This window comes from Lagenorhynchus albirostris, chromosome 3, assembly GCF_949774975.1.
Source record: "Lagenorhynchus albirostris chromosome 3, mLagAlb1.1, whole genome shotgun sequence".
Classification (NCBI taxonomy): Eukaryota; Metazoa; Chordata; class Mammalia; order Artiodactyla; family Delphinidae; genus Lagenorhynchus; species Lagenorhynchus albirostris.
In genome coordinates this window covers 124,937,632-124,957,766 of record NC_083097.1, presented here as the reverse complement: position 1 = coordinate 124,957,766, position 20,135 = coordinate 124,937,632, and the positions used below count along the sequence as shown (strand labels likewise).

General features: G+C 45.1%; 1 protein-coding gene across 2 annotated transcripts in view; it reads left to right on the top strand.

Annotated features, from left to right (window-relative positions):
- The first annotated feature begins 8,093 nt into the window (after nucleotides 1-8,093).
- The window catches only part of SH3TC2 (SH3 domain and tetratricopeptide repeats 2), a 63,128-nt gene continuing 51,086 nt past the window's right edge, over nucleotides 8,094-20,135 (top strand). For both annotated transcript variants that reach the window (XM_060143932.1, XM_060143933.1), the window contains exon 1: nucleotides 8,094-8,243. In XM_060143932.1, coding sequence (XP_059999915.1) covers nucleotides 8,192-8,243 — 52 coding nt within the window. In that variant the 5' untranslated portion in view covers nucleotides 8,094-8,191. The remainder of the gene's footprint in view (nucleotides 8,244-20,135) is intronic.

Here is a 20,135-nt window from a genome sequence, read left to right as displayed (position 1 = left end):
TCTGTCACAGCTGACAGGCACATTCTGCTCACCTAGGATGTCCCTTTATCCTCAGAGTCCTGCCAGCTCCAGATGCATGGAGAAAATGCCTAAGACTAGTAGAACAATGCACACACACACACACACACACGCAAGATGTGCACACGTGAAAAACAAACATCTATAAACACCTGTATTCTCACAACCACTTTTGAGGGAGAATTTTTTTGTTACCTCCATTTAATTATTATTATTATTATTATTGCTATTTACAAAGTTAGAAACATGGCAAAGAGCATACAGCTTGAAAATGGCAGAGCCAGGATTTGAACTTAGGTTGTCTGACCACAAATCTAATGCCCAAGTTGATCGCTGAGACCACAGGGTGGTGGTAACATTTCTGTTAACTTATTGGCCAATAGCTTGTCTTGCCGATTCTTCTGCCCAGAGAAGACAAGCCCCAGGGCTGGGAGGTGCTCAGGTGGGGAAGGGCATGCCCTTCTGTGCATCCATAAAACCGACTGTGCAGTCGGCTCTCAGGTAGACTGAGTAGAGATGTAGCACCTTGAAGAAAAGAAGAGGGTTCCTCTGCTATTAGTCATGGATCCCAGCCCCATTAAGGCCCTTAAACAGGTTGCTGGTCAGGTGGAGGCACTAGGTCAGGGGAGGAGGGTGTAAGGCCCTGTCTGTAAGACTACATTCCCAGAAAACAGCATAGTTATTTTCACGGCATCAGCCCCAGAAGATGATCCGTGGATTAAAAAGTTGCCTCTTCTGGGAGCTATAATCAGCTACAGGCAGTGCTCTCTGAAGACCATCAAGAAACTGTGAGGGGGCTTCCCTGGTGGCGCAGTGGTTGAGAGTCCGCCTGCCAATGCAGGGGACACGGGTTCATGCCCCGGTCCGGGAAGATCCCACATGCCGCGGAGCGGCTGGGCCCGTGAGCTGTGGCCGCTGAGCCTGCACGTCTGGAGCCTGTGCTCTGCAATGGGAGAGGCCACAACAGTGAGGGGCCCACGTACCGCAAAAAAACAAACAAAAAAAGAAACTGTGTGGAGTTTCAGGGCTTTCTTTTACTGGAATACGCCTTCTTACTTCGAAGATGCTGCAGACATTGTGTCTGGCATTCTCCAGTTGATATCGTCCTTCTATGATGCTCAGTACGAGAGACCATCCCTCAAGTCAGATCCAGAGTGCTAACAGCTTGAAAGTCACCCTCTCACGACCACCCCTGACACAATGTGCTTACCTATGCCTCTCTCCTTCTCCTCTTCTTATTCCACCTTCTTCTCTTTGTTCCTATGTTTTGTATTTATTATGACATCACCATGAAACATTCTAGCTGAAAAACTTGCCATAACACAGAAGTACGTAAATAAAAAGACATCATGTTCCTTTTCCCCTACCCCCATTCCACGCCCTCACCGGCCTACAGGAAGCCAGGATGTTGTCTGCCCTGCTCACTGCTGATCCCTCATCCAGCGCAGTGAGGGGCACAGGGAGGGCACTCGATGCGCATCTGTGGAACGAATGAACAAATGTCCATCATCAGGCAATGTGAGCCCTTTCCTATACAGCCGAAGTCACATATATAGTGTGCTTCTGTACGTAAATGGGACCACACCGTATGTGCTATATACAGGTTTCTTCAGTCTTTGCCTCAGAGTATGTCTTAGAGGTCTTCCCTTGACTCTCTATCTAGACCTGCTTCATGCTTTTTCACTGCTGACTAAATGCACCATCATATTTGCCCACCTCCACACTGATGGGCATTTAGGTTCCTTCCATTTCTCACTATTTCCAGCCATGCTGCTGCACGGGCTGTGGGTGCCCAGGTGCCCAGGAAAGACACCTGAGGTGGACTCGCTGGATGGAAGGGCTCCCCCTTGCTCTCCCATTCCCTGAAAACCTGACTTCCTCTTCAAGATAAGCTGGACTGAGGAGAAATTCTCTTCCCTGGGATTGGTGGGGAGTTTCAGACCTTGGGCTTGTACTTGGCAAACATACACACACACCCCATCCTATCCCAGTCTGCTCACTAGGGAACCTACTTTTAAAACATGAACTGATTAATTTGTCATGTTTTGTGGAAGCACGCTGAACTGAGAGTCCTGAGGTTTGAGGTCTGAGAGAGGCTTTGCCACAAAATTGCCTAAAAGTGTTGAACGAATGGCTTAGTCTTTTTTTTTTTTTTTGCGGTACGCGGGCCTCTCACTGTTGTGGCCTCTCCCGTTGCGGAGCACAGGCTCTGGACACGTAGGCTCAGCAGCCATGGCTCACGGGCCCAGCCCCTCCGCGGCATGTGGGATCTTCCCGGACCGGGGCACGAACCCGTGTCCCCTGCATCGGCAGGCAGACTCTCTACCACTGCACCACCAGGGAAGCCCTAGGGCTCGGTTTCTTTATCTTTAACTGGGGTTGGGGTGTGGACACGTTACTGTAAGGACACTTTCACGGCTCACCTTCCAGGGTGAGGCGTCGGTTGCCTGCCCTTGACCCCAGGTTGGATGTGGGAGCCAAGAAACAGGAAACTGACGTTTTGGAAAGAGCAGTCAGCAGTCCTGGGTGAGGTCAGAGCTGGCAGCGTGGTGACCTCTGCCCCGGTCAGCAGGTCAGCAGCCAGGCCTCCTCCCTGAGCTGCTGGGCTAGTTCCTTAGCTGACCCCTGGCAAGGGCTCACTTTCACCCCTTGCAGAGGAAAGTCTGGGCGTCACCTCGCCCGTGGTGTGGTGACCTATCTGCACCTGTGATGGCCGCGTGTCTACACCGCACAGACGCAGATGGGTCCTCCTGGCAGAGCTTCGGGCACTGACCAGAGTGGTGAGGACCAGGGCCCCGCAGTTCCCCTCCTGGGCTCAAGCCCTGACGCTGCTGTGCCCAGTGAGCAGGTGAGCTGGGGTGAGTCACCCAGACTCTTAGTTTGCTGATCTTTAAGTAGGGGGTGAAGATTAAATGTGGACTTTTCACAGGAACATGAAAGAGCTCAGTAAGCATTTATTATTATTAATGTCCACAACAAAAATAGCCTTTAAAGTAAGGTGACCAGTAATGTTCAATGAATAAATAGATAAGTGAATGAACCAGAAGTTAAGAGGCTTACATCTCGGCTCCCTCCATCAGTCCTTCGGCTCATTCAAATGGAATGACCTTTTCCTAAACTTGTCCCCAGTGCCAATCCTAGCACCTTTGCTAATGGCTTTCCCTCGGTCTGGGATTCTCTTCCCACCTATGTCTGCCTGTCAAAATTCCATCCTTCAAGGCCCCCAGTCACACCTCCTCCATGAAGCTTTCTTTGCTGTTCTCATTAGGACATGCTAACCTTCTCCTTATGTCTCCAGCATATCTCTGTATACTGATGATTCCAGTAGAGGCCTTTCCCCTGAACTCCAGGCTTGTGTATCCTACTGCCTGTTCAATGTCCTCAAGCCGATGGAGAATAGACTTCTTATACTCAACCTGTTCACCCAACCACTCAGCCAAGCTTGCTCCCCCTGTGGGACCCCCATCTCAGGTCATGGCTACCCTGCTCCTTGTAGGTGCTGAGGCCCAAACATGGGGAGCCATCCTTCACTCCTCCTTCTCTCACAGCCTGCATCTCATTCACAGGCAGTTCTGCCTCTACCTTCAAAATATGCCGGAATATCGCCACATCTCACTACCTCCACTGCTGCCACCCTGGCCCATGCCACCCTTTCCTCTTGCTTGGATTATTGCAGTAGCCTATGATAGCTCCTCTGATTCTTTCAGATTGTAAGTCACATCATTCTTCTGCTCAAAACTCTGCAATGGCTGCCATTTCACTCAGAGTGAAAGCCAACCTCCTTAAAGTGGTCCAGTAAACCCTGCATCTTCAGGATGCTGTTACCCGTCCCCTTGTACTGGATAATCTTCAGTTATCCTCTGGAATCACCTCTCCACCCTTCTCTCCCCTGCTCTGTGCCCCCCGGGAGGCTGGCCTCTACAGGGCTCCTCAACTCAGCTCTCTCACCCTTTGGCTTCCAGTTGTGTTCAGCCAATGGAAGATGGGAGGTGAGCGGATGGAGTATTTATTCCTCTGCCCCCTGTGCACATATGGCCTTGGCTAGGCCACAGCTGTGTTCCACTATTAATAACACAGCTCCTGTCATTAGTCCTGGCCTGCATCCAGCTCTTGCTAGATTCCAACAGCCATTCTCTTGTCCCGTCAGGCTTCCCTTCAGGATGTTAATGGCTTTTTAGTCTTCCTAACCCTGGGGTGCCTCACCATCCTTGCTGGTTTTCTTTAACCCTGGCCACACTGTTGTAAATAGATTCTTCTTTAAACTCTCTTCAGTTACTCCTTCGGGGGTACCCTCTGCTTCCTGCCCCGTTTTCACGCTGCTCAGGTTGCGCCCTCCCTTGCTCTCCCTCCAGCACGCCTGCACGCCCCTGCCTCGGGGCCTCGGCGCTGGTACTTCCCTTTTCCTGGCAGGCTCTTCTCCTGGATGCCCATGATACCCTCTGCCCCCCAGGTCACGCAGCTGTCACCTTCTCAGTGACAACTCTCTCTCCGCCCTTTTGAAGAGCCTCTCTACTCTGGCAGTTCCATTCCTTTTTTCTGTATCATTTTCCATCTTTTTAACACACTGCACAAGTTACTTATTTACTGTTTCTTGTCTTTCTCCCCTCACTAGAATGTAAGCTACACAAGGGAGAGTCTTTTGTCTGTTTTGTTCACTGCTGTATCCTCACAACTTAGATCAATGCCTAGGTATAGCAGATGTTCTATAATTATTTGTTCACTGAATAATGTGATTGAATAAGTGACCTGTTGTTCTCTCTCATGTGGTCTACATTTGTTTCCTTGGGCTGCCCTCACAAAGTGTCACAAACTGAGTGGTTAAAACAACAGAAACTTACTGTCTCATAATTCTGGAGGCTAGAAGCCCCAAATCAAGGTATTTGCATGGCTATGCGCCCTCTGAAACCTGCAGAGGAAGGATCCTTGCCTCTTCCTAGCTTCTGGTGGTTGCTGGCAATCCTTGGCATCCCTTGGCTTGCAGCTGCAGAATTCTAATTTCTCCATTCATTGTCACCTTCTGTGTCTCTATCTCTTCACAGGGTGGGTTTATTTTTTGTTTGTTTTTTTAAATAAGGAAACCAGTCATATTGAATTAGGGGCCTACCCTACTCCAGTATGAACTCATCTGAACCTAAATAATTACATCTATGACAATCTGTATTTCCAAGTAAAACCACATTCTGATGTACTGGGGGTTAAGTCTTCAATACATCACTTTTGGGGGCCACAATTCTCCCCATAACATGGTCTTTCAGTTCTTCCGCTGAATTGTCGTACCCCAGTGCATGTATTATTGTCCCAACTAGATTGTAAATTTTACAAGAAAAAAATTCAATTTTTCATCTGAAGTGGCAAACTGGCTGGTCTTGGGCTGGATTTGGCCTGCAGGCATGTTTATCTGTCCTGAAGTATTGGCTCACACAGTGATTTGCAAGATGTTCTGAATCAGTTTGTGAATATTTAAAAATTTGGAAACTTTACCTGAAAATCTGGGTGTCTGGTTTCCATAACAAATCAGAATGCCTGGTCACACACCAGAGGAACATTGTACCATGTTTTCACACACACACACACACACACATATATATATATATATATATATATATATACACACACACACACACACACACACACATATATCTCCTATTGGATTTGTTTCCCTTAGATAACTTTGACTAATATGCTCTTCATTCAAAAATATCCATTGCTATTACCCTGGTTCAAGCCATCATCATCTCTCTCCCGGTTGTTACAATTGCTGCATACTTGGAATTCCAGCTGCAGCCTATTTTCCAAGGAGCAGCCAGAGAGACCCTTTAAAAATCATAAGTCAGTCACATGACTCCTCTATTTAGTGTCCACCATCGGCTCCCATCTCACACAATGTACAAGCTGAAGCCTTTAGATGGCCTTCGAAGTCCTACACAACCTGGCTTCTTGCTGCCTTCACTGACCTCATCTCTATCCGGTCCTGCCTCACTAGACTCCGACCACACACACTTTTCCTTTAGCTTTCTAAGCAAGTTCCAGCCTTAGTGCCTTTGTACCTGCTGCTCTCTTGTCTGGAAAGCTCTTTGTTCTTGCTAATTCATCTGAGCTATCCATAAGCAGAAGAGCACTGATTTCCTGCATCTCAAGAGAAGCAATAATGACTTTTTCCAAAATGAACCGTTTATTTCAGGTTTGCCAAAATGTGTGTGTCTCAACCAACTGCCTCAGGGTGTCATCTCTGACAGATGGCCTGGGGTTCCTTCCATTGGTTGGTCTTGATCATTTACAATTGCTGACCTCTGTTGCTGCACCTGTATAGAAATGGTGTGCAGCCAAGTCAAGGAGAAATGTTAAGTCTGAGCATTCATCATCATGTGCACATTAGACCATGGTTTCTCTTCACTGATTCCCATGTACCTCCCAAAGTTCTTAGTGGCTGCTTTCTAAAGGAACCCTTGCCCTTTTATCCTAGGCCCAAGAAAACATCCTAATTCATACTTAAAACACTGTGCTTTGGTGAGGGGAAAAGACATGAGACACATTATGGGAAGCGGAAACTTTAAACAGATGTGTGCAAGGAAAACATCCTCCATGGCAGTTCTGTGATCAGAGAGACCCTGTGTCCCTGCATTCCTGGCCCCATCCCAGCCCTCCTCTCCCGGGCCCTCCGTAAGTGCTCAGCTAGCTCCAGAGGGCTCAGCATCAGATCACCAAATCCTTCCTCATTGTAGTCATGGAAAGAGCCTGAATATTAGAAAAGAGAAGCTCCTGGGCTGTGGAATCAACTAGACCTGGTTCAAGCCCTGAATCTGACAATCATAAATGGTGGGGCCTTGAGCAATTATACTTGCATTAGCTTTCTCACTTACAAAATAGACATGATAATGCTAATATTATGGGGCTGTTATGGGATTTAAATGAAATAGTGTATGATAAGTGCCTGACCTATAGTGAACATTCAGTCACTAGGAGTCAAGACAAGTAAGCACTGAAATTGAAGCCAGACTTCAGAGACATGGCCCTGTCACCTGGGGCTGAGCTGGGATGTGCAGTGGACACCCCTGATCACTCCAGTGAGACTGACCCCTAGGCTATCCTTCACACTGTCATCCCAGTGCTCCTGCCAGAATATAACCTTGACCAGGCCATCTCCCTCCTTAAAGTGCTGATGAGACTAATCGCAAGTTCAGCCTCCAAGCAGCCTGCAAGTCAGGACCCTTGCCTTCCCTAGGCCACACCTCCTCACTCTTTGGACCACTCACCACCGAACTTTGCTTTGGGCATTAAGGAAACAGTAAGTAATTAATGATCCTTGAGCTAGGTTGTTGGATCAGTCACGCCTCTAACATTGTTGCATTCAGCTATATTTTCTCCGTCTCCTTCAGGAGATGTCATGGGAGGTTTTCTGAAATTCAGCCATAGCGTATCAACTGCATCCCCCTGCTCTGCTCCTTATCCAAAATGGAAAAGAGTTTGGTCTGGTGTGACCGTTTTTTGTGCATACTTGTGGCCTTAACATACTTGGTCCTCCATCCTCTTATCTGTAAGATGCTGGGCTACATCAGGAGATTTCCTGGATTCCTTCGGACCAAGACTTTGGGAGCCAGGGCTGGGCGTTGGCTTACTGATGCTGCTGGGGGTGAGGTAAGATGCTGTGCCCACAGGTCCAGCTTCACCCAGATAGCCAAGGGAGGTGTCTGCACAGAGAGGATGGGTGGGGAGCCCATTCCCAGTAGCAGGCAAGTTACTGTGGGCCAAGCCAGTCAGGGAGGGAGCAAGAACAGCAGCAGCCTTGATTCCTCCTCCCCCCGCAGCCCCCCCCCATCCCATCCACCCCCATAAGAACCAAACTGTGTATCTCAATCCTAGAATGTGTGGAATGTGCCACAGCCTGATAGGCATGAAGCAATCTGTAGAGAGGCAGGGAGGAGCTCTACTCCCCAGTCAGAGGCCTGACAGTGCAAGGACTACGGGTCCTGAGGGCTGGGCTGCCCCTCCCATCCTCCCTGGGCCTGCTGCCTCAGCCAGGATATCAAAGACTGCATTGTGCATTGAGCGGGACTTGGTCCCTCGTGTGCCAGGGAGGAGGCGGGAGGAGGGACACCGCTGGGAGGCTGTCCCCTCCCAGTGCTCCTCTGGCTGGTGTTCCCAGGGGCCTTGGCCCGGGGAGGATGGTGCACACATGGGTGGCTGCTTCTGCATCCCTTGGGAGCCGAGTCTGTCCTGGGGGCCAGGTGAGTTTCCTGGGGTGCCCCGGCCTGTGGCTTGGCTGAGGTGGTGGGTCCAGTGAAGGCTTACGGATCTGCTGGGTTGGGGGAGCTACTCTTCTAAAGATGGGGAGATGGTTGTACTTTCTGGCTTCTTCTTCTCCCTTCCTCACTTAGTATTTGTCATTCTGGCTTTGTGAAAAGGGAGTGAAGCCTGGGAAGCATCTACGTTTCCTGAAGAAAGAGGCTTTGAGCTTGCTCTAGGAGGAGGAGAGAGTGCTGCTTTTGGCTGCCATTCCCAGGGTGTGACTAAGCCCTTCCTTCCTTTCTTCCCAAGATTCCCTAGTTCAGGAAGAAAGCTCAGGCAGTTAGTTCCTCTGGGGCCCAGGAGTGGTCATAAACTTGGCCTAAGCCACTCAACCCTATTTTTGTCCGGGTTAATGTTACTGGAGAAAAACAGGCAGTTTCCTGCCTCCTACCTGTTATAGTGTGATTTTTTCTTTCTTTCTTTTTTTTTTTTTTTGTACGTCAAATTGAGGTCACAGAGTTGTTGCTCTAAGAATTGTCAAGTCATCTGAGACTTGACACAGGGTGACCAGCCTTGCCGGTTTCACTGGGACCCAGGGCTTTCCCAGGATGCATTCAGTCCTAAAACCGGGACAGTCCCAGGCAAACTGGGGTTGTTGGTCACCTTAATGCAAGCTCCTCGCTTCTTTTCACAGCAAGACCAAGGTGAGGCCCTGTGGTCTCGTGTATGGCATTTATTAGGATGCGTGGTGGCTTTGGAGGAGGACTTGCTTGGGAGACACAAGAGCATTACACCAAGAAATCATTCCTAACCCTTGTCAGGATTCCATATCTTCCTGGAGCACTGCCATGTTTCCTTGGAGGGGGAGCCCAGGAGAACCTCTAGCTAAGGCCTTCTACTCTCTGAGATGACTTCCCCCTGTAGTCTTGTGACCTGGGCTCGACAACATGGAAGGCACTAGAGGTTCCTAAAGCGAATCTGAAGCAGCCACGTTCTGCTTCCTCTGCTTGAAGTCTCAGCCTAGGCACCTTGCTACCTCCAGCAGGGAAAGGCTCCCAGACTAAGCAACCCTAGACTTTATAAGCAAGCAAATGCCCGTGGCACAAAGGCATGACCTTCAGCTAGGAAACAAATCTGGAAGAAAGATTCTCCAGATTTCTAAGATGTATATACTTTTCAGACCCTCCCCCTAAATCCTGTTGTCATTGCACCCCATGGGAGCAGACGTTGCATGGGAGCTGTGGGAACCTGAAGAACCACCGGTCTGTAAGGCAGGGACCTGGGTTCTAGATCTGACTCAGTCTACTTCCTCTTAGGCAGGCATCCTCACAGTTAATCCCCTGACCTTTGAGGCCAGAGTGTCTGGATTTGATCTTAGTTCTTTGATTTGGCTTGACCAATTTATTTAACCTTTCTGTGTTTCAGTTTCCTCACCTGTAGATTTTATGATATAATTATGCCTTCCTCACAGGGTTGTGGTAGGGATTAAGTTTACATGTGAAACAGTTAAAACAACCTGGTACACAGTTAATTAAGCACAATAAATAAAACAAGGCACATTAATCACATCTCTATGACTCTGGCATATCATGCTCTCTCTCTAGGCCTCCCTTCTCTCATCTATAAAATGAGGGGGTTAACTCTGCCTGTGAAGGTATCTTAGGGAGCTCTGCTCCTAGTCCCTGACACCCAGCTTCAGCTGGAGCAGCTCTGCTCCTGTTTGACATCCTGTTGTTCAACCCAAAATTTCATGTAAAAGAATTCTGCAGCTCAAAACCAACCAACCAACATTGAAGAAAACATCCTCAAAGTTCTTATAATACTATCATTCAATTATCTTATTGTTTCACCAGATTTTTGCCGTCAAATCGGTTGGCATCCTGGATTCACTTTTTCACCAGGAGTCAGCCTGATATTTATTTCTACTGAGGCTTTTCATGCCATCTCCCTAAACTGTTTTCTGTACTTGTCAGGGGATTTCCCTAGGGAGGATGATATGGTGTTATAGGTCTGAGCCCAGTTGTTGTAAACATCCCCTTCTAGGTTCCCCCTATTTATCCTAGAGAAATGGAACAAAGTATGAGACACATGCTGGAGTGACCTAATAGTGTGTGACTTTGGGCAAGTCTCATATTCTTCGAACCTCAGTTTTCCTGTCTGTAAAATGAATCTAATGATAGTATCTATCACACGGAGCTTTCGTGAAGATTAAATCAGATAATTCATCTCATGGATTTAGCACAGTGTCTGGCTTCTGATAAACCCTCAGTAATTGTGGGCTGTTTTATTGTTAGCTAATAGGGACCACTCCCACATTCCTTCTTCCTATTCCTTACTCTACTGGAGTAGGAGTCTGTGCTCCTGCTTCTTTGGCTGCTTCAGTCATTGTGTCTGTTTCAGTGGGAGTAAACAGTGAGGACCAACAGTCCTCAAGGGTTAGGGAGGCAGGAAAGAAGAAGGCTTGACAGTACTAAGCCCCAGAGAGCTGCCCAACTGGTTTGCCTTGGTGTGACACAATGACAAACATTGTCCCCGACACCCCCCAGGTGTGCTGCATTCTCACACATGGACTCTGCCTGCAGCATCTGTTTCCGTGATGTTTCTTACTTCCTCACATAAATCTCCTGATTGCATGTGGGCAGGGGATGGGTTTCTAGTAACTGCCATTATTTCTGGCTTCTGGACCCCTGGAAATTCTTGCCACTGTTAAACTACAGTTGCTCACTTAGGATCACAGAGCAAGTCATGTCAAGATTTGTTGGTCTAAAAGCTTCTAGCACTGCCCCCTTATCTTTCAACACTATCTTGAAGACATCTGGCAGACTTACACCCTTAAACAGAGGATGTGGGAGAGATACATTTGCCTACATTGATCGCTGTTGTTTGTAACTTTCCTTTCAACATTTTTGGTAAATACGAATCATCAGTAAAATTATAGGAGATGGGGGGGTGAATGCTGACAATAGCAAACCATGCTTCACATTTGAGCTTTAAAAAGCTCGTGAGGTGCTTTGAACATACTGATAATAGAGACTATGAGAACAATATGCAAATTTCTACTTTTTGTCATATTAGCTTCAGAACTTCTTTCTTTTACTTTTTGAAAAAATAAAAGATTACAGATACAATTAGGGTCCCCTGGTAGTTCTTCCCAATCTCACTACCTACTCTCCTCCCCCAAATTAATCACATTCATGAATTCAGTAGTTTTGTGCTTTTATTACATATTTGTGTACTCATATCATTGCAAAGAATTTATTTTGAAGATTTTTAAACTTAAAATGATATCATTATGCAAACTGCTTTTATTTTTTGCTCAGCATTATGATCTAAGATATACTCATGTAGATAAATGTAGCTGTAATTCTAATTTGGTATTTGTTCCAACAGGACAATGTGGGTTTACATCATAAAAATTGCTGGTTGTATGCTTGTCAGGTCAAAGAAAAAAAATGTGGGTGGAGAAGAAAAGAATGCAGGGAAATGTTTACTGTTTAGTTATCTTCTTAAAGTTGGGAGTGGTGGTGGATGGGTGGGATCAAGGAGAGACTGAGAGAGGAGAAATAGGAGTGAATTCTCATTTCCAGCAAGTTTCTGTGAGTGAAATATTTCCCAAGTTGGAAACCATAGATCTCAGCATTCTGAGGTTGGGTTTATGTAGTGGAACTGGCAAGGTCTGCACCCAATGATCTGGATGGCCTCTGACTCTATTGCTGACTTGCTGTGTGACCCCGGTAAAATCATTACTCCTCTCTGGGGCCTTAGTTTCTCAACAGTAAAATTAAGAGTGGAACTCAATGGTCTTTTATTCCCTTCAAATATTCGTTTTCTGTAATTATTGCCTCTCCTCATCTTTATCTCTCATATTTAAAATGTCAAGATGCCTTCCCTTTTCTAACTTTAAAATATAGTGTCATTCACTTTATTCCCTGACTTCTCATTTGCCAAGATCACAGTCCATATTCTCACACTTACACCCGTGGACTGCCATACAATTTTTCAGCTATCCTCCTTGCTTCACCTCCTTGCCTCTCTCTGTCCTTCCTGTGCTATCCCAGGTAGAATTTCCACTTTTGTTTTGCCACACCTATGTGCAGGAATGTTTCATAGCTCCATATTGCTTGCTATTTCCAATCTAAATTCCTCTGCCTTCCTTAAAATGCTCTCCCTATCCTGACTCTACCATATTTATCAATTTTAGCCCCATGACCACTCACCTCTCCAGTATGTCCTCTGTCAGCTCATGTGCACGCAAAGTTCATTCACCCCTATCCTGCTGAGCTCTTTACCAGTAATCCTGCTTTTCTACCACCTATATGAATCGACCAACAAAATAAAGAGGAAGCCATAAACTGGGGGATAATATTTGTAAACCACATATCTGACACTTGTATCCAGAATATTTTTTAAAAATCTTATAACTCAGTAATGAGAAGGTAAACAACCCAATTAAAATGTACAGACACTTTCATTCAGAAAATACAGGGATGGAAAATAAGCATGTGAAAAAATATTCAACATCATTAGTTATTAGGGAAGTATAAATTGAAACAATGAGATAAAACTGCAAACCTACTAGAATGGCTACACTTAAGAAGACTGATACTATCAAGTGGTGATGTGAATGTGGAGCAACAGGAACTTTCACACATTGCTGATGAAAATGCAAAATGGTACAGCCATTTTGGAAAGCAGTTTGGCAGGGTTTCTTTTTTTCTGTGCCAAAGTCAATTTTATTTTATTTTTTTGTTATCTTTATTCGAGCATAATTACTTTACAATGTTGTCTTAGTTTCTGTTGTATAACAAAGTGAATCAGCTATATGTATACATATATCCCCATATCCCCTCCCTCTTGCATCTCCCTCCCACCCTCCCTATCCCACCCCTTTAGGTGGTCACAAAGCAATGAGCTGATCTCACTGTGCTATGCAGCTTCTTCCCACTAGCTATCTATTTTCCATTTGGTAGTGTGTATATGTCAATGCTACTCTCTCATTTTGTCCCAGCTTACTCTTCTTCCCCCCTGTGTCCTCAAGTCCATTCTCTACATCTGTGTCTTTATTCCTGTCCTGCCCCTAGGCTCATCAAAACCATTTTTTTTTTTTAGATTCCATATATATGTGTTAGCATATGGTATTTGTTTTTCTCTTTCTGAGTTACTTCACTCTGTATGCCAGACTTCATCCACCTCACTACAAATAACTCAATTTTGTTTCTTTTTATGGCTGAGTAATATTCCATTGTATATATGTGCCACATCTTCTTTATCCATTCGTCTGTCGATGGACACTTAGGTTGGTTTCATGTCCTGGCTATTGTAAATAGTGCTGTAATGAACATTGTGGTACATGTCTCTTTTTGAATTATGGTTTTCTCAGGGTACATGCCCAGTAGTGGGGTTGCTGGGTCATATGGTAGTTCAATTTTTAGTTTTTTAAGGAACCTCTTTACTGTTCTCCATAGTGGCTCTATCAATTTACATTCCCACCAACGGTGCAAGAGGGTTCCCTTTTCTCCACACCCTCTCCAGCATTCATTGTTTGTAGATTTTTTGATGATGGCCATTCTGACTGGTGTGAGGTGATATCTCATTGTGGTTTTGATTTGCATTTCTCTAATGATTAGTGATGTTGAGCATCCTTTCATGTGTTTGTTGGCAATCTGTATGTCTTCTTTGGAGAAAGGTCTATTTAGGTCTAGTTTGGCAGTTTTTAAATAAACCTCTGTGTTTTTTGAATTGAGTGTTAGTAACTTTCTCTAACCAATAATAATAATAAAAATAAAACTAGCTTCCAGAAAGTAATTTATTGATTCATAAATAAAAAGTTCAGGGGTTGTTTGTTTCAGGTATGTCTGGGTCAAAATATTCAAGTGATATTATCTGGAAGTTATCTTTCCTAAGCTCTGTTTGTACTGGGTTGGCCTCAACCTCAGGCAAACTTTCTCCCTGTAGTGGGCCCCATAGCTCCAGACTGTCATATTCACAGCTTCAAGTGCAGTGGAAAGGAATCTTTTCCTGAAGAGGTCTAAGGAGAGTCCTAGGACCAGTTCTCACTGGCTTAACTTTGGTCACCTGGCCAAGGTACAGCATAACTTGACTGGCTTACGCTTGAGTCACGTGTCCACTTTTGGAGCTAGGGATGGAGTCAGCCCCATCTGAATGACATAGACTAGGTTTACATGGGTCATATCGCTAATGAGGAAGCCAGGGATTTAGTCCAGAACTACCTGATTGCAGATTTTTTTCCTAGCCACTTCTCTACCTGCCTCCATTTTTAGAAAACAAAGCATGTCCATTACAGAATATTTGGAAAGTAGACAAAAGTATAGAAAAAATGGTTAAAAGTGACCCAGCGATATCTATCATGGGCCTTTTGGTTTATTTCCTTTGTCATTTTAAAAAAATCATATATTTTTCCTAAAGTACTTTATTCTATATGATAGGTTTTTTTTCCAGTTTTATTGAGATGTAACTGACGTTCAGCACTGTATAAATTTAAGGTGTACAGCATGATGATTTGAACTACATACATCAAGAAGTGATTACCACAGTAACTTTAGTGGACATCCATCATTTCCTACAAATATAAAATTAAAGAAAAGGAAAAAAAATTTTTCCTTGTGATTTGGGCCCTCTCTCTTTTTTTCTTGATGAATCTGGCTGAAGGTTTATCAATTTTGTTTATTTTTTTAAAGAACAAGCTCTTAGGTTATTGTTTTTTCAGTTTCTATTTCATTCATTTCTGCTTTGATCTTTATGATTTCTTTCCTTCTACTAATTTTGGGTTGTGTTTGCTCTTCTTTTTCTAGTTCCTTTAGGTATAAGGCTAGGTTGTTTGTGATTTTTCTTGTTTCTCAAGGTAGGCTTGTATTGCTATAAACTTGCCTCCTAGAACTGCTTTAGCTGTGTCCCATAGATTTTGGATCATTGTGTTTTAGTTTTCATTTGTCTCCAGATATTTTTTGATTTCTTCAGTGATCACTGGTTGTTTAGTAGCATATTGTTTAGCCTCCATGTGTTTGTGCTCTTTGCAGTTTTTTTTTTCAGTTTTTTCTTTCTTGTAGTTGATTTCTAGTCTTACAGTGTTGTGGTCAGAGAAGATGCTTGATAGAATTTCAATTTTCATAAATTTCCCGAGAATTGTTTTGTGGCCTAGCATGTGATCTATCCTAGAGAATGTTCCATGTGTACTTGAAAAGAATGTGTATTCTGCTGATTTTGGATGGACTCTTCTATATAAACCTATTAAGTTCATCTGGTCTAATGTGTCATTTAAGCCCAGTATTCTGTACTGATTTTGTCTAGATGATTTGTCTATTATTGATATAAGTGGGGTGTCAAAGTCCCCTAGTAATATTGGGTTACTGTCAATTTCTCCTTTTACGTCTGTTAATACTTGCTTTATGTATTTAGGTGCTCCACTGTCAGATGCATATATATTTAAAATTTTTATATCTCCTGTTGGATTGATCCCTTGATAATTATGTAGTGCCTTTCTTTGTCTCTTGTTACTGTCTTTGTTTTTTAAAGTCTATTTTGTCTGATATAAGTTTTGCTACTGCAGCTTCTTTTTCATTTCCATTTGTATGGAATATCTTTTTCCATTCCCTCACTTTCAGTCTGTATGTGTTTTTAGATCTGAAGTGAATCTCCTGTAGGCAGCATATATGTATGGGTCTTGTTTTTGTATCCATTCAGCCACTCTATGTCTTTCGATTGGAGCATTCAGTCTATTTACATTTAAAGTAGTTATTGATAGGTAAACTTATTGCCATTTTGGTAATTGTTTTTGGAGTTCTTTTTTGTTTCTTTCTTTTTCTTTTGTTCCTTTCTCTTGTGATTTGATGACTATCTTTAGTGCTATGTTTGTGTTTGTATCTCTTTTTTGTTTGTGTATCTACTGTAGATTTTTGGTTTATGGTTACCATGAGGCATTTATACACACACACACACACACACACACACACATAACTTTTGTACTGTGTATTCTTTACTTATTGTGGCTACAGATGATTTTACTACTTTTTTCTTTTAACCTTCCTACTAGCTTTATATGTAGTTGAGTTACTACTTTTACTGCATGTTTGCCTTTACTAATGAGCTTTTTTCTTTCGTAATTTTCATGTTTCTAGTTGTGGCCTTTTCTTGTTTGCTTGGAGAAGTCCCTTTAAAATTTCTTGTAAAGCTTGGTGGTACTGAACCCTTTTAGCTTTTGTCTGTAAAACTTTTGATCTCTCCATCAAATCTGAATGAAAGCCTTTCCAGGTTGAGTATTCTTGGTTGCAGGTTTTTCCTTTTCATCACTTTAAATGTATTGTGCCAGTCCCTTCTGACCTGCAGAGTTTCTGCTGAAAAGTCAGTTGATAGTCTTATGGGACTTTCCTTATACGTAATTTGTTGTTTTTCTCTTGCCCTTTTAATATATTCTCCCTTTATCTGTAATTTCCAACATTTTAATTACAATGTGTCTTCGTGTGGTTCTCTTTGGGTTGATTCTGTTTGGGACTCTCTGTGATTCCTGGACCTAGATGTCTGTTTGCTTTCCCAGGTTAAAAAGGTTTCAGCTATTATGTTCCCTGCTCCCTTCTCTCTCTCTCTTCTCCTTCTGGGACCCCTTTAACGTGAATGTTAGTATGCTTGATGTTGTCCTAGAGGTCTCTTAAACTGTCTTCATTAATTTTCATTCCTTTTTCTTTTTGTTTTCAGCTTGAGTGATTTCCACTACTCTGCCTTCCAGCTCACTGATCTCTTCCTCTGTGTCATATAATCCACTGTTGATTCCTTCTAGTGTATTTTTTTATATCAGTTATTGTATTCTTCATCTCTGTTTGGTTCTTTATATTTTCTAACTCTTCGTTAAAAACTTCTAACTTCTCACTCTGTTCATCCAATTTTCTCCTGAGTTCTTGAACATCTTTATGATCCTTACCTTGAACACTTTATTAGTAGATTGCTTATCTCCACTTCACTTAGTTCTTCTTCTGGAGTTTTATCTTGTTCCTTCATTTGGAATATATTCTTCTGTTGCCTCATTTTGCCTAATTTGTTTTTTTTTTTAATTCTATGCAGGGCTTCCCTGGTGGCGCGGTGGTTGAGAGTCCACCTGCCAATGCAGGGGACATGGGTCCGTGCTCTGGTCTGGAAAGATCCCACATGCCGCGGAGTGGCTGGGCTTGTGAGCCATGGCCACTGGGCCTGTGCGTCCAGAGCCTGTGCGAGAGGCCACAACAGTGAAAGGCCCACATACCGCAAAAAAAAAAAAAAAAAAATTCTGTGCATTTGATAGGTTAACGACATTTCCCAACCTTGGAGTAGTGGCCTTCTGTAGGAGATGTCCTATGTGTCCCAGCAGTGCACTCCTCTCTGGTCACCAGAGCTATATGATCTAGGGGTGCCCCCTATGTGGGTTGCATGGGTCCTTCTGTTGTGGCAGGCTGACTACTGGGGTAGTCTGGTAGGTATGGCCGGCCCCCAGTCTGGTTGGTTGCCAGGTCACTGGTAGGTATGGCTGGGTAATCTGAGGCAGCTGGCTGTGGAGCCCCAGCACCGCTGGGGCTAGTGCTGGGGCTAGCGCTAGTGGGTGGAGCTGGGTTCTGAGTGGGTGATTGCAGGGTCAGGGGTCCTGGATCTATTGTTAGCCTGCTGTTGAGCAGGGTTGGTTCCTTACATTGCTGACTGCAGGATCTGGGGTGTCCCTAAGCTAGTGTTGGCCTACTGGTGAGAAGTGCTCAGTCCTCTGATGGCTGGCTGAGGGGGCCATGGTGTTTCAGAGCAGGTGTCAGCCTGCTAGATGGTGGGGCCATGGCCTGGAGGGTCCCAGTGCTGGTGTTGACCTTCTGGTGGATGAGGCCAGATCCCAGGGCAGCTGTCTGTGGGGCCCAAGTTGTCCCAGAGCTGATGCTGGCCTGCTGATGGGCAAGGCTGGGTCCCATGGGGTCCTGGGCCTGGTGCTGACCTGCTAGTGGGTGGGCTGGGTCCTGACATGGCAGGCTGCAGGGCTATAGTGGTGCTGTGGTTGATGTCTGCCAGGTGGTGGGTATGGTCAGAGCCCAGGGGATCCCAGGGCTGGTACTTGCCCATGGGTTGGTAAGGCTGGGTCCTGGGGCTAGTGCTGGACCACTGGTGGGCAGAGCTGGGTCCTAGGGTCTCTGGCTGCAGGGCCTGGGGATCCTGTAGCTGGAGTCAGCCCTGTGGTAGACAGGGCCAGGTCCTGGGGTGGCTATGAGCTCAGGGGGTCTTAAGGCAGCCAGCCTGCCAGTGGGTGGGGCTGTGTCCTTGCCTGGCCTGTTGCATGGCCTGAGACATCACAGTACTGGTACTGACAGGCTGCTGGTGGGGCCAGGTCCAGCACTAATAAGCTAGAGGGAAATTCCAAAATGGTGCTTGCCAGTACCAGGGTCCTCATGACAGAACAAGATTCCAAAAATGTCTGTCCCCATTGTCCATGTCCCCATGGTGAGTTCCAGTTGCCTCCTACCTCTCCAGGAGGCTCTCCAAGATAATCAGGTAGGTCTGACTCAGGCTCCTTTCAAGCGGTAGCCTCTTTCCTGGGTCCCAGAGAATGTGATATTTTGTGTGTGCCCTTTAAGAGTGAGCCTCTATTTCCTTCAGCCCTCTGGGACTCCTGAAAATAAGCCCCACTGGCCTTCAAAGCCAAATGTTCTGGGCGTTTGCTTTCTGGTGCAGGACCCCTGGGCTGGGGAGTCCAGTGTGAGCTTGGACCCCTTACTCCTTGGGGAGAACCTCTGCAATTGTAATTATCCTCCTGTTTGTGGGTTGCCCACCTTGGGGTATGGAACTTGACGAGACCATGCCTCTGCTCCTCCTACCTGTCTTACTGTGTCTTGTTTCTTCTTTATATCTTTAGTTGTAGATTTTTTTGCTAGTCTTCTGGTCTTTCTCATCAGTAGCTGCTCTGGAAATAGTTGTAATTTTGGTGTGCCTATGAGAGGAGGTGAGCTCAGGGTCTTCCTACTCAACCATCTTGGCCACTCCCTGATATGATAGTTTCTTGTTGTGGTCTCTGGTTCTTTTTCAAGGCCCAGCTCAAGTTGTGGTCTCTGGTTCTTTTTCAAGGCCCAGTAACTCAAGAAGAGTTACTGACTGGAGGAGAGGGAGGAGGTGGGAGATGGTAGAGCTGAAGGATCATCATCAATAGGAGACAGAGGGCAAGCTGCAATTTTACTCACACCTGACGTTGATGGCACAGCTTCTGGTTCCTTGCTGGGTTCAATCCTATCTACCCTCTTGAAAAAATGACCCAGTGATGTCTGGGTAGTAGCTCTTCCTTTCTCATCCTAGATAACATGGTACCACTGGATTGCATTCTAAACAGCTGCTGCAACCTTCGTGTACTGTTCTACGTTCGGGTCCTGTGCCTCAAAAACTAACAGTGCCTCCTCAAATAAAGAAAAGCCCCTTGCCATTTCCTGCATTGTGAAACTCTTTGGTTCTTCAGTTACTTCTTCTTCCTCTTGTCTCTCTTCGTACTTTCTCTGGGCACGTTCGCATCTTTGAGAGTTCACAACTTGAAGGTTCATATGTAGGGCACTTACCGTATTCCAATCTATCCATTACTTCTTTTGTGGGTAGTACTTTTTCCATTCTGTTTAGGAAATTGCTGGCTACCCCAAGTCATGCAGATACTCTTCTAACTTTTACTCCGAATTTTTTTTGGTATAGGTATCTTTTAAAAAACAAGCAACTAAATAATTCTGATGCAGACTATCCACAAATCACATTCTGCAAAACTGCGATTTTCTGCTCTAAACCTCATGTGTCCTTTAAGAGCTGTGCGCCCTACCCTCTCCCCCAAACCAGGGTCACCATCATGAACCTCCTTCTTCAAGGTAGGCTCATGCCACAGGCCGTCATGGTCCTCAGGCCAT